General features: G+C 38.7%; 2 protein-coding genes across 2 annotated transcripts; both read left to right on the top strand.

Moving 5' to 3' along the window:
• Positions 1–787: 787 nt before the first annotated feature.
• On the top strand, positions 788–8,357 carry LOC131298217 (ubiquitin carboxyl-terminal hydrolase 4). The gene is made up of 6 exons (XM_058323571.1): positions 788–1,139; positions 5,116–5,232; positions 5,451–5,549; positions 6,098–6,289; positions 6,463–6,644; positions 7,582–8,357. The coding sequence occupies exons 1-6, from the start codon at positions 1,023–1,025 to the stop codon at positions 7,997–7,999; spliced, it is 1,125 nt and encodes a 374-aa protein (XP_058179554.1). The 5' UTR covers positions 788–1,022; the 3' UTR covers positions 8,000–8,357.
• Positions 8,358–11,259: 2,902 nt separating this feature from the next.
• Positions 11,260–14,140, top strand: LOC131298211 (uncharacterized). Its single transcript, XM_058323561.1, has 5 exons — positions 11,260–11,372; positions 12,413–12,697; positions 12,983–13,088; positions 13,582–13,690; positions 13,871–14,140. Exons 1-5 carry the CDS (start codon positions 11,349–11,351, stop codon positions 13,947–13,949), a joined length of 603 nt encoding a protein of 200 aa, XP_058179544.1. The 5' UTR covers positions 11,260–11,348; the 3' UTR covers positions 13,950–14,140.
• Positions 14,141–14,240: the final 100 nt, after the last annotated feature.

The following is a 14,240-nucleotide window of genomic DNA, read 5'->3' as shown; positions in this document are numbered from 1 at the left end:
AGCTTTCCTTCATGCTCCAGCACTCCTCCGATTAGAATTTTTAGAGTCAGGATTGTTGCATTAAAAATTACTAACGAATTATAGTTATATTCGATTGAGCAAATTTTTTATGAGTTTATCCGGAAAACTATTTTTAAATTTAATAAAGGATTCGAATAATTTGTGTGGGATTTGAAAGTAGTTCTAGCTCGTCGATTCGCACAGCATGCTTGTTTGGTACCCATAGAATTATTCTGAAATATATACACCATTTTTCTTACTAACAAGTATCAGCTCATTCTCCCTCACATTTTTGTGTTTTGGTAGATTTGTTTGTATTTTATGAATTTTTGGTAGACTCATGTTATGAACATTCATCTTAACGAGAGTAATATCAAAATCAAAAAACTATGACCAAAATCATGAAAAAGGTTTACTAAAGAAGAAGAAAAATCCCAAATAGCTTGGATTTATTTATTTTTCCTTATTACTATGTAATACCGACAGTTTTCTACCAAAATTAATTGGGGAACTTAAATAGGGGTCCTCCCCTATATAAATACTTAAGTCTTCATTTATAGGATGAACACCTAAATAAGTTTAATAAAAAAGATGCCTATTTAATTTCTTCAAATTAATTTAGTCCAAATCCACCCAAATGGACAGGAAAGTTAAAAGATGAAGGAAATTACAGTTTGAGACTTTTCTGTTATTTATCTGCCATTTTTATTGGGAATCAGTTATTAGTTTTTTTTTTTTTTTTAACCGCGGAATCAGTTATTAGTATCTATCTGTAATTCCTTTTTCCGTGGAGTACTTTGTTGTTTTTTTTTTTTTTTTTGATCCGCGGAGTACTTTGTTGTTCCCTTGAACAAAAAAGGTTACTACTAGCCCTCGTTTCCATGTCGCGCTCTCTCGTTTTGATTCTCCAATCATCTGCCTAACCCTAACTAACCATTCACTCAATTTCTTACACGTACTCACGTACACAGAGAGAGAGAGAGAGAGAGAGAGAGAGAGAGAGAGAGATTCCGATGTGCTAAATGGGTGCGACGGGATCCAAGCTCGAGAAAGCGCTGGGCGACCAGTTCCCCGAAGGCGAGCGATACTTCGGACTCGAGAATTTCGGCAACACTTGCTACTGCAACAGCGTCCTACAGGTGTTCCAATTCTCTACGATTAATGCTCTTTGATTTCAATGCATCTGTCTTGTCTTTTCTCTGTTTACATTACCATTCAGGTTGATACTGTAAAGAAATAGGCCAAACTAACAAACACAAGAACAATCAAGAAAACGGAACAAAGAACGCAAAAGACAGATACTTTTATGCGTACATACACGGCTCACGCCAGTTCCATTATGTATCAAGCACAAGTTACATCAGCTGCGTATAGCTTGTATTTGTAACTTAGGGTTTACTTAATTTGGTGGAACCCTGCATAGTCAGCGAAAGTGCAAATTAGACCGATTAGGCATCACAAAACCAGCAGATACTACAATTTTTCAATTGGTAAGAGATTAGCTAATTGCTAGATTTTGATAGCCGATTAGTAGTTATTGTGCTTGCCTTGAATTTGAGCCTGTAGGGGTTCAGGGGTTGTTCTTGTTTGATTGATAAGGGTGGAAACATTTTACGTGTTCGGTAGTCTTCTCAAATTGAGGTCTGAAGAGGTGTTTTTTTAACAGTTCGTGGGTTTCACTTGTGTTGGTTATGGCTTTCCATGCTGTGGGGGAGGTGCACCATAACTGAAATTTGAATCCGATTTTATTTTATAAATGACTAACCAAACCAAACCAAACTGAGCCTTACGTCTCAATCACTTGGGGTCGGCTACATGAATCAGTTTCCTCCATTGAGCTCTGTCAAGGGTCACTTGTTCACACAAACCCATTATACTCATATCTTTGCGCACAACATTATCTTGTTAGACTTGTCCCACATCACTCATCTAAGCCACCCAAGCTTGGTTAATAAATTCTAGAGGCTACTCCACCTATTGCCAATTGGTTTTAGGTTGGAACCCTCCAAGAAATCTAACATGGTATTAGAGCTAGGTCTTGGGTGGCCTCACCTCTCGTGGGAAAGTCTCTGTCATCTCTGTCGCCTGAGTCAGTCAGTCAGCTCCTGGTTTGTCACTTCCACGTGCATCCGGGCTGCACGTGAGGGAGAGTGTTAAACTTGTCCAGTTGTCCCACATCACTCATCTAAGCCACCCAAGCTTGGTTAATAAATTCTAGAGGCTACTCCACCTATTGCCAATTGGTTTTAGGTTGGAACCCTCCAAGAATTCTAACACATCTAATATCAATTTAGGTCTACTCCTCTCCGTAGCATTGCTACCTAGAGCTATCCTATCCGCTCTCTTAACTATTGCATCGTCTGGTCTACGGTAGACATGCCTAAACCACCTTAGTCTATTTTCCCTCAACTTCTCCTCTATAGGTGTTACACCTACCATCTCACTAACTGTTTCATTTCTAATCCTGTCTCGTCTAGTCTTACCACACATCCACCTCAACATTCTCATTTCCGCTACACTCATCTTCATCACATGTTGTTTCTTAATAGGCCAACATTATGTCCCATAAAGCATCGCTGGTCTTATGGCAGTTCCATAGAATTTTTCCTTAAATTTTGTGGGTACCCTCTTGTCACATAGTACACCAGTAGCGCTTTTCCACTTGAGCCACCCCACTTGGATCCTATGGGTCACATCATCAGCAATCTCTCCATCTCTACCAATAATTGAGCCTAAATACCTAAAATGATCACTCTTTGGTATCTCCTGGTCTTGGATCATCATTCTTTCTTCATGCGCACTACTGGTACCTCTAAACTTGCACACCGTATACTCAGTTTTACTCCTACTTATCCGAAAACCCTTTGACTCTAATGCTTCCCTCCAAATTTCTAGTTTTGTATTAACACCTTTAGCGGTTTCATCTACGAGGACAATGTCATCTGCAAACATCATACACCATGGAACATCCTCTTGAAATTGTCTAGTCAATTCATCCTTAACTAAGGCAAAGAGGTACGGGCTTAGGGCTAGCCCTTGATACAATCCCACGGTGATTGGAAATTCTCTTGTTTCCCTTAGTGGTGATCTAATGGTAGTAACGGCACCTTCATACATGTCTCTAATCATCTCAATATACCCTTTGGAGTTTGGTCACTCCTTTTTTTCTCCAGAACTCACCATATGATGTCTCTAGGCACCCTATCATAAGCATTTTCTAAGTCTATGAAAACCATATTATTTTATAAACGACTAAACATTAACTTTACTGAATGCTAGCTTTTTAAAAACTTAATCATCGCAAGTGTTCACCGTTGATGGATGATGGATGCCATATCTCATCATGATTCTCTTGACTAACGAATTTGTTCTCAATTTGCAGACTCTTGGCATTTTAAATGTAATCTTAAATGATAGGAAATCCAACATCTGTGGAACCTCAAATGTTTGGTAATAAATGAGCTTGATGTTTCAATTCAACTAGGCAAGGCTCAGGCTCTCCATGCACTTATTATGTTTTGAACCTTACTAGTGGTCCAACTCCAACTCACGAGTGTCGATTGCTTAGGGAGCCAAACTTTCTGCAAAAGTAATCCGGGATCCTTGGAGCATAGTGCTATCGTTAGATGCACGGAAAATATTTACATGTAGATTGGCCCTATTTGTAGAGTTTTGGTGTCCCATTCTGATGAAATTCACGAGCTTGGGGTAAGGTCAATCGTTTGGGACACCTTGATTTGGGAACTTTGAGGTTAGAACTTAATTGGATGTTGATTGGCTCATGTTAAGTTGTTTGTAGTTCCTTGGAGATGTATCTAAAAACCAAAGTTCCTACCAGGATTACCTTTGTGCATGGTTGGCATCCCGTCATAAGATCCTTCTAGTAAATTGCTTGAAAATATAGGGGGCTTGGTGTCACATGTCTATGGAGGTAGTATAATTGGTCTATAATTGTTACTTTTTTCATAGACTTATACCTTGGTTTATTTATCAAAATCTGGCTGTATTACTTGACTGTTAAGATGGTGGAAGAAAGAGGAAACGAATAAACTTGGGATTTGGATCTGCTTTGCCTGGTTTAGTATATGTTGGATAAAGGATTGGCTTCTATTTTCTTGTGGCAATTGCTGCTTCATGTTCTATGTCCACCCTTTGGGGAAGTGTAATGAGCAGGGCCGGCTCTAAGCTGAGATTAGTAAGGTGGAGGACTTAAGCCCCCGAATTTTGGATCAAAATTAGGGCCCCAGATAGATATAGCCAGATATGTAATATATATTTAATCTAGCACTTATATAACAAATAAGCTTAGTTCCTCTATCCAAGAGGTACATGGTTCAAGTCTTAGGGGCCTCTTTTTTTCTTCCCCATATGAATATTTTTTTCCCCTCATAAGTTCGTCTTAGGCCCCGAGAATCTCAAAGCCGGCCATGATGAGCTTATTGTAATATCTAGTTTTTGGTAACATACTTGCCAAAAAGAAAAAAAGGGTGACAGAGAGGTGAGCGCATCTATTGGAAACCTTTCCGATTAAATTACAGTATATAGGCTTACGTAGGTTGCTTGTATATGTCGTGTTTTTGCATAGCAGCATAGGGCTCATGTACATAGATTATGCCCCCATTACAAAGAACTTTGTCTTCGATTACTTCAATTTTGAGGTGTATCTACAGATTCCCCTACTTTCCTTAACCATTGCAAATTTGAACCAGTTATAATGGTTTCCTTGTTAGCATCTCGGTTGGGTAGCAGGAGAACATTCTGCAGTAACTCAATTGGTTGCTAAGAAAGTAGAGAAAAAGGAAACAAATTATATGTCCCGAATATTATGGATATCAGAAATACTTTTGGAAAAGATTTTACAATGACCCGTTTATGTGCCTATTTTCTGCAACCATACTGAGGTTGAGAAATAGAGATTAATAGCCTTTAGAAGCCCATGTTTATTTCGTTTGTAGTCATTAGAAATTAGAAGGGCTTCGGGCATCACAAATTGTCCTGAGGACTATTCCAATGATAGTATGCTTTCATAGGAAGAGTTTATGGAACTATTTGCCTTTAGATATGTCAAACATCTCCATCGTGTTCCTTTCTTATATTCTCCCTTGTTTTCTGCAGGCTCTGTATTTTTGTGTTCCATTCCGCGAGCAGCTATTAGAATATTATGTGAATAACAAAAGTCTTGCTGATACGGAAGAAAATCTTTTGACATGTCTGGCAGACTTGTTTTCACAGGTACAACACTATCCACGGTTGATGGATAGGTACTTTTCTACTTAGAGTACAGTCATACTTCATTGACTTCTGGTGTAATCAAAAGCAGAAATTTAGCACACAAAAAACAGGATAACGTTGATGCTATTGGGTTCCTATTTATCCACATAAGGACACATGCACGTACTCATGTTTATTTAGTAACTCACTTGCTTGATCCAGAACTTGCTCATGTGTAGATAAGTTCACAAAAGAAGAAAACAGGTGTCATTGCTCCAAAGCGTTTCGTGCTGAGATTGAAGAAGCAAAATGAAATATTTCGCAGCTATATGCACCAAGTAAGTTTTTTACAAAAAAAACCCTACCTGCCGTTGATTGTGTCATAGTTAGATCAGATGCTAGTACCAGGAATATTGCTATAGATGATTATATGAAAGGCATGAATGACAGATGTATTCCATCAGGATTTCATCCTAGTTTGTTTGTTGAAAGTTTGGAGAGGAAGAATACTTTGCCTTCATAGTTTAGTCATGGGAGCCTGCTACTATGGGATCCTTAGTAGTTGGCGGGGCTCTATTGGCAGTTCCATTGCCTCTTGGGATGTTTTTCTGGATGGGTCAATCCTTCCATTGACTCTGTTTTGTTGTGTTTGACTTCAAATTGGGCTAATTTTATCAGTTGACTGTCATTATGCATTTTATCTGTGGAATCCCAAACTTTTGGCCTCTACATTTGATAGCTACATGTAGCTTATATTGGCACTCTCATTGAATACCTCAGAAATTCTGCAGAGCATTTCTTGTTCCCTGCTTGCTATGTAGCTTTGTTTCCACCACTATCTCCTGACTGTGGTATGAGGACGTAATGATCTTCCTCTTTTGTGTAGGATGCCCATGAGTTTTTGAACTATTTGCTGAATGAACTTGTTGACATATTGGAGAAAGAATCCCATGCTGCAAAGGGTGATGCTGAAAATTCATCATCACCATCTGAAAAGGTTGCAAATGGGCCAAAGGCTATTCATGAGAATGGTGCTAAAAAGGAGCCTCTTGTCACTTGGGTGCACAAAAATTTTCAGGTCAGTTCTGGTTACCGTTAAGATATTTTCTGCTATGATGCTCATGTTATTTCTTTTGGATTCGATGATTTTATCAGATCAATTTATAAAGTTAAGTTTCTTTACATTTTGTGATTATTTGTTCTTTACATTATCCTTCAAGAATCTCATTAACTCTGTTGGGTGATCATTAGGGTATACTCACAAACGAAACACGGTGCTTGCGATGTGAGACGGTAACAGCAAGGGATGAAACCTTTTTTGACTTGAGCCTTGATATTGAACAGAACAGTTCCATCACGAGCTGCTTGAAAAATTTTAGTTCCACTGAGACTTTAAATGCTGAAGACAAATTCTTTTGTGATAAGTGCTGCAGGTATGTATCATTTGCTCGATTCTTCTTTTACGTCCGTTTTGCAATTCATTCATTGCTGATTACTTTGCAGTGGGGTGCATTTTATCTTTTGGTCTTTTCCTGCCTTTTACTGATGATCTCCTCGTATTGCTTCTTAAGTCCATTGCTAGCGTTGACTGTGGCATGATTGCTGAGATTGATAGGATCCCTCACATGAGGGATCCTTGCGGAATGCTCATGTGGGGGAAAATGGAGCCCACAACAGTTTTATTTTGGGGATCCGAGTTGTTCGTTTTGTGCTATGATGTATAAATTAACCATGCCATAGAAATCATATAATCGGATATTTAGCCTGATCCCATCGTGTTTATCTCGAGGATTGACATTAGACTGTCAGAGTTTGGAGGTAGGATTCAACTTGGGTGGTCGTTGGGCTATCGAACACACCTATAAGATTTCACCAGGTAGCACCTGTAGTTTCACTTCCTAACCGTTGGTAAGTTCATCCATACCCAAACAACCCAAGAGAAAAGTTAAGGACAAGTCCAAGTTAGTGTTCACGACGAGGTTAGTCAAGCACAAGACCTGCACTGATTACATACATACATTTATATATGCCCCAAAATCATGTTGCGTGACTTTAGATCACAAGTACAAGAGCCACAAAACAGCCTTTCCAACGGGTTGATTTTTCCGTCATGATGGTTTTTGATAAGTTTACACAAGGTCGTTTCTAAAACAGTCTATTGAAAATTTGAGCATCCTCGAATCCTTCATGCCTTCCTATACCTATTAGCTAAAGGGTTTTTATTAATTGTCTGTGAATACGTGGTTCCATAAGTTGGCTTCATCATGAATGAATGGTGTCATAATGATGAACTTAAAAGACTAATTGACATATTTATGGCATTAGTTTGTTGTCCGTCAACTGAGTTTGACCCCTTGTTTAATAATTTAGTTTGCAGGAGGCCCAGAAGAGAATGAAGATAAAAAAGCCACCTCAAATTCTCGTAATTCATCTAAAGCGATTCAAGTACATTGAGCAGCTGAGCCGGTACAAAAAATTGTCATACCGTGTTGTATTTCCACTTGAGCTAAAGTTGAGCAATACAGTGGAAGATACCGATTCAGAGTACTCCCTATTTGCTGTAGTCGTTCATGTTGGGAGTGGACCCAACCACGGACACTATGTCAGCCTAGTGAAAAGCCATAACCATTGGTTGTTTTTCGATGATGAGAACGTGGAGATAATTGACGAGTCAGCAGTGCAAACTTTCTTTGGTTCGGCACAGGAGTATTCAAGTAATACGGATCATGGGTACATCTTGTTCTACGAGAGACTTGGCATGGTTTCCTCCGAGGGAGTAATTTTCTAATTTGAACCAATTCTTGTTATTGCTTGTACTCTTTTTTTAATCCTTATATGTTGTTGGAGAGCTCTTGCGTTTAGTTAGGTGAGATGAAATGTGAAGGAATATATTCAGTTGGCTGGTTGCCATGTACAGTGGATGGTGGAAGCTCACTATCCTTTGATTTTCCAAGAATAAGGTGAAAAGAAAAGGTACTAGTGTATATCAGGGTGTGGGAATTTGCGAGTTTTCAACTTGGAGTAGCTATGCAATGGTATCCTATTACTCCTTGACATTCTTCATTTGTGGTATTGAAGGTGTAATCTCAATTTCAAGATTTTGTAGTGTATATGGATTTTGGCTATCTAAAATATTTTCCTTCTCAGTTGCCTCTTGATGCGTTTTCGAATCAACAGCTTCGGGTAGTGACCTCCTGCGATTGTGGATCCTTATGTCTCAATGCTCTTTCTGCCGCATGTTCTGATGGGAACTTATAGTTTTGCAATAAATTCCTGCCACAAGTAACTGTGTGGTAACGTTTCTTGTGTAAGAGAAAATTATAGGCGTAATATCTATAGAGATCGCATTATCTACACCGAATGGCAGGCATAATTTCGAGTTGTTCAAACATTTTTGGGGTAAATAATTTCGTGTCTGGGTTCTCATGTTCCAAAACTTCACATTCAGTCAAATCATAAGACTATTTCGTCCGTTGGCCCCAGCGGCCTTAGTTTTGGTGGAACTTCTCTGATACACACCCGTGAATTCAAAACGCGTACGAACCCCTACCCCTACTGACCGGCGACCATAATTGCAGTGCACTCCCACTGTTGCCTCATCTCACTCGCCCTCCCTCGACTACCCCAGCTCCTCCCCCACCCTTCACCACCACCCCTAGCTCCTTCTCTCTTCCCCCAAACTCTGGATCTAAATTTCCACCTTTGGAATCCTCCGCCTCCCCACCCCAAAATCTTATATCTAAAACGGCCTTGTTTGTGTGATCGCGCATGGGAACTAAATTGAGGGGAGATGGGAGAATGATTTTGTTTCACCCTCCCTAAAAGAGGGTTAGGGAGGGTGAACGTTACCCTTGCTCTCAATGAGAGGGGGTATGGTCTGTATTAGTTTGAGATTACGGTAGTGCAAGTGCAGTAAGGTGCAACAAACTATGTGCACGGATATGCAAGTCAGTTTATGTGCCTGGTACAAAGATCATATGCGGTATTATAGTTAGGGATTGAAGGTTTGGGAAAGGGGATGGACGTGTAGAGACGACATTAGAGGAAAGAAGAGGGAGGTGCCGGGGAAGGAAGGAGCCGGAGATCGTGGTGGGAGTACTGCCACCAAAAATGATGTCTTTTTGCATGTATCGTTTTATTTTTATCCTACTATTAAGTCATATCTGTTAGATTTCTTGGAGGGTGGGCGGAGATATTGATCTATCAAGAGTCCTCATACGACCTTGAGTTCTTATGACAAATTTGAACCTGCATTTCCCATCTTAAAGGGACAGGGAGGATAATTAATTAAACAAATGGCAAAAAGGGTATGAGAAGGGTCCATAACAATACCCAAAAAGTGAGAAAACATTCAAGTATCTACCACATTTTTCATCCTTAGGTAAAAATAAACGGATTTTATGTACGATCATACATTAATCACTTGAATTATTAGGTGAGTTTTTGCTCCTTCGGTTTGCCAACATAAAGCAAATTGACTCTCCTTTTTTTTTTGCTAAACCTACAGGTTCCTTGGAGGAGGGAACAATTAGACATGACAGGCCTTCCTAAAGTGATTGTAGGGACTCTAGATCAGCAATGAATAGAGGGCTTCTGAAATATAGCAATGAATTCGTAACAATTACAACCATTTAGGCAAACGGCCAATAGGCGGCGGAAGACTAGAGGGCAGGTTGGAGGTGTCGATGCCTCAACTCGAATCCATAATCTCCAGGGCCAAACTCTAGGGGATATTTGAATCATTTCCAACGTCAAGGAATCGGTAGGAATAGAGTTAGGTAGCAAATGGCCTGAACAGTTGAAAACCCGTGACTCTCTTATGAGTTTGATTGGCTTGTCTATAGCGCAAAAGCCTCGCGAAATTCACATGCACGTATGTGACAACCAGACAAAGGACTGAGGAATTACCCACTACTACCCAGCCAGAATCCCACCGATGATTCTTGTGCTAACTCCAAAATACCCTTCTCCTTTGACAGAAGTCCCAAATCACATTTGCCAAATTCTCTATGTCGAGGGAGAAGTGATTTTCACACACCCTTGTTATCCATTGAGAATCTTTTTGTTGTCTTTTTACTCATGTGAAATTACTAAATTACTCTTATTTCTAGAGTCACTTTTTTCATATGAAGAACAATTTGATACTTTAACGTGAAATAAAAAAAGAGTGCCAATGACTAAAAAGAGTGCTAAAATCATTTCAAATTCACTATATATTTGTTACCCTTTTTCTCTAAATCCAAAGGTACAACCATGAATGCCTATGCTTATGTTCTCAACATCATTTGATAAGTATGGTAGAAGTATAAAGGGTAACTTGTGGTATAAAGGGCAACTCATGTTTACCGGAGTTGAATATCATATCCAAATAAGTAGGAGTGACAAATTTAGCTCATATTCTTGAATAATTTTCCGGATAACATATCAAGCTTGTAATTAAACTTATTTCCAAGACTTGCCAAAAGAAATACAACTATCTAGAAGAGAAAAATGTTGTTTATTGCTTTGAAAAAGTCTCATTTCATTTGTTTCCTTTTTTCCATCTCTTTTTATTTAATTTATCGAGCAAAAACAATCGTATTAAAACAAATGCATGGTCAAATCAAAATACTATTTTCTAGTCACCTGACTCTCGATTTCGAAAGTTGTAGAAGTTTAGAAAGTTGTTCGTCTCATGAAATTGGAAGACACAAAGATTTCTGTCCCCGCATAGCTTTTGAAATAGATTCCATAGTTCCTTCTTACTCCAATTTTAGATAGAAAGGTCGTTAACAAAGAGAAAATGGGAAGTCAAGGAGAACAAAAAGAAATTAAACAAGAAGAAAAGGGAAAAATATTCAAATCATTACCTGAAATTCCCAAGGGCATTTCCGTCTGAATAAAATTTTGGAAGTTTTCTCCCGGTCATCAATGTCGCTATCAGGGGGGACTCAGGAGCCTCCAAATTCCAATTGAACGCTCTCTCTCTCTCTCTCTCACACACACACACACACACTATCCTAAGCGTACAACTGTACAAGTCTATAAGACTATTATCTACACAGCGGATTTGGAAAAATGTACAACACAAACCAGAGCTCTCCCTTGGAATCTCGCATGTGCAAAGGAACCTACATCTCTGTATTTCTCTCTCTCCAATGGCGGTCAATTCGTGCGAAGAGGTAAGAAAGATTTCTCTTTTTCGTTGCTCTGTTTCACAGTCAGTGGAATGTGGTGAAAGCTTTTAGTTTCTTTCAATAATCTTACCTGCATTCGTGCTTGTTAATTTCCTTTCAATGGTTGATTCTCTTTGGCGTTTTTCTCTTCGATTACACGAATCTCTTCCCAGTGATAATTTCTTTTTCTAAGACTACTCTCAGTGATAATGCTCTGAAGTTTCTTTTTTTTTGGGTAAATAATCATGCTCTGAAGTTGATTCACTGATAGTGTGTTGTTCGCTCTCTAGATTTCTCTCTTTTTTTTTTCTATTTTTTTTTTCTAAAGAGAATGATTTCCTTAACTTAATGAAACTACCGAAGTTTTGACATTTAGTTGTGTTCGCTTATGGGTAAACTAATCGGGAAGAATTTGTTTTTTTTGTGTTTTTCCAATTGATCGCCATTTTCAAAAACTACAAGACATATTCTGGGTGTTTGCATATATATTTTTAGTTTAGCTAACAAATTTTATTTTTTTTTCCTTTTGGTTTACAACAAAAAGGCCTAAGGAGAGAGATTTTTCTTCTTTCTTTTTTCATATTCTGGCTGACAATGGGGACATTATGGGAAGTTTGTTTAATCTGGACCATAAGGAGATGATGCCTTTTGGACAGAGATTAATAGTGGAGGGAGGATATTATATCCTACACTTTTTCGAAATTTTATATTTGATGCATATTTAATCTGGACCATAAGAATTTTAACAAGATACCAAATTTATAGTTCCCTTGGGTATATAGTGCCATACGGTGCTTATATCCGGTTATACAAATGAACCCTGTAAGTTTTACCTCACAAAGCTCCATTCGAATAGGTACGTTGCGATAAGACACATTCCCGGTATAATTCCCATTGCCACCTTCAGCTTTACTCTGCGGTTCGCTCTTGGACATTTGGAAAAAATCCACCTTTTGCATTGTTGACGGATTTACTCAAAAAGTCTTCAATTCCCATCTATGTAATGAGTATCAACTTACACTCAGTTTATTATTCCATTTCTGCAGAGCCAAGATGCCCATAGCATTTTGGTGTTAACTGATGAAAGCATTAGTGATCCTCAATGCAAATCACAGTTGGTTACCTTAAGCCACTCAGAAGTTTCCAATCAACTCAATAACAGGATGTGCTTGGATTCTAAATTGAATTGCCAAACTTGTATCGAACAAGAGATGGTAAATACAGTTGCTGTTTCCCCATGCATTGTGGATATTTATGTCGAGAAGGGACATTCAGGGATGCCTAAAGCCAGCGAAACTGGGGAAAAGTTGAAGATTGAGGGTTCATTTACTGTAAGTTCCATTTTGTATTGCCTACGTAAATTTTTTATTGTGTATGTGCATAGCATAATATCTCCTCAGTTAAGAATAAAAGTGAAGTATCATTGGGTGGAAACTGCGGTCTCTTACAACATTTGACACGTTACCTTTTGACTAGTTATATGGTTGAGGGGTGGGACATCCTTTGTACCACTTTCCTAAGTTTCCTTGGTCTATAATTTGGATACAACGTTCGATGGAGGTGTGAAATATTTATGTAGGTCTATATTCATCACGTGAAGTTTTATGATTAAACAGCATTTGAAGAGGGGACTGCAGAAACAGATTAGCTTACAGATAGGGGAGAGGTTGATGCAACTCCTAATGAATGGCAGCATTGGTTTACCCAAATTCATTTCTAGAGGTACGTAAGATTGTTTATTTTCTTGGTGGAATTATGCATATTCTACATGGTCAAATCGCAAATGCAATACATATTTCCTACAATACACATGATCCCTAGTGTGATCTGCACTCATACCGTGGCTTCAACTTTCTCCACAGTCCACAGAACATTGTGCCGATAAGCCAGGTGTTCTGAATAAAGCTTAGCGACAGGCATTTATAGTGCACCTGTGACCTGGCTGATTAATACTCGTACGATGTCACACAATTTTGTTGGTTTTCTCTTGGCTATACAATTCTTAAGGAGATTCTGCAGCTAACACCATGAATTGCATCTGCAGCGTTCTGTTTAATTCTTCGTATTAACAGGAGGGGCTTCTTGTTTTATCAGTAGCTTACACTCTGCACATGTACCCTCCTGCATCACGAATATTGGGCATATGGCATTAAACATGCATGTTTAAATCTGTACGTATGATATGTGACAAAGCAATATACCTTTGATGCCACAGAAAAATCTGCCACTGAAAGGGTTCATGAAACTCCTAATAGCAGAACAAGGAAATACAAGCGCTCGGCTTCATTCAATTCAAGAAAAGTGGCTCTCCTCTTCTCGGTCTTGTAAGCTAAACACTTATCACTTCATGTATTCTACTCATCCAAAGAGTTCATTATTAATCTAGTTTCTGAATAGCTGCGGTGCATTGTTCATTATTACATCCGAAATATTAGGGACTTCATTATATGCCATTAACATCTAGAGCCAGATCATTCATAAGTTCTGCCTATTCACATTTTCAGGTCAATCGTAGGAACCATGGTGCTGATATGTTTGACACTGAGAGTGAGACATCTAAGCGACGGTTCTGTTCACATTTGATAAGTTCTTCATCTACCTGCCTCCGGTGCTTGATCGTCCTCTTCTGAAAGAGTCTCTCGCTAAGATTGCTGTTGTAAAGTTTGCTGAGACACTCGTATTCATTTTGCTTTTCCGATTTTAAACGTTTGAGGTTCTTTTTCTTGAATGTACATAAGCCAATTTATATCCATAATCCTAGTTGATGGTCTCTAGTGTGCTGGTATTCTATTCTTGTAACAATTCATGCTTGTCTGATAGATATGCGCATGGTGAACCTCATTATACAGATGTTGCAAATGGTGGGTAAGGTGG

Source organism: Rhododendron vialii, chromosome 8a (assembly GCF_030253575.1).
Source record: "Rhododendron vialii isolate Sample 1 chromosome 8a, ASM3025357v1".
Lineage (NCBI taxonomy): Eukaryota > Viridiplantae > Streptophyta > Magnoliopsida > Ericales > Ericaceae > Rhododendron > Rhododendron vialii.
This window is presented reverse-complemented; position numbering and strand designations above follow the sequence as displayed.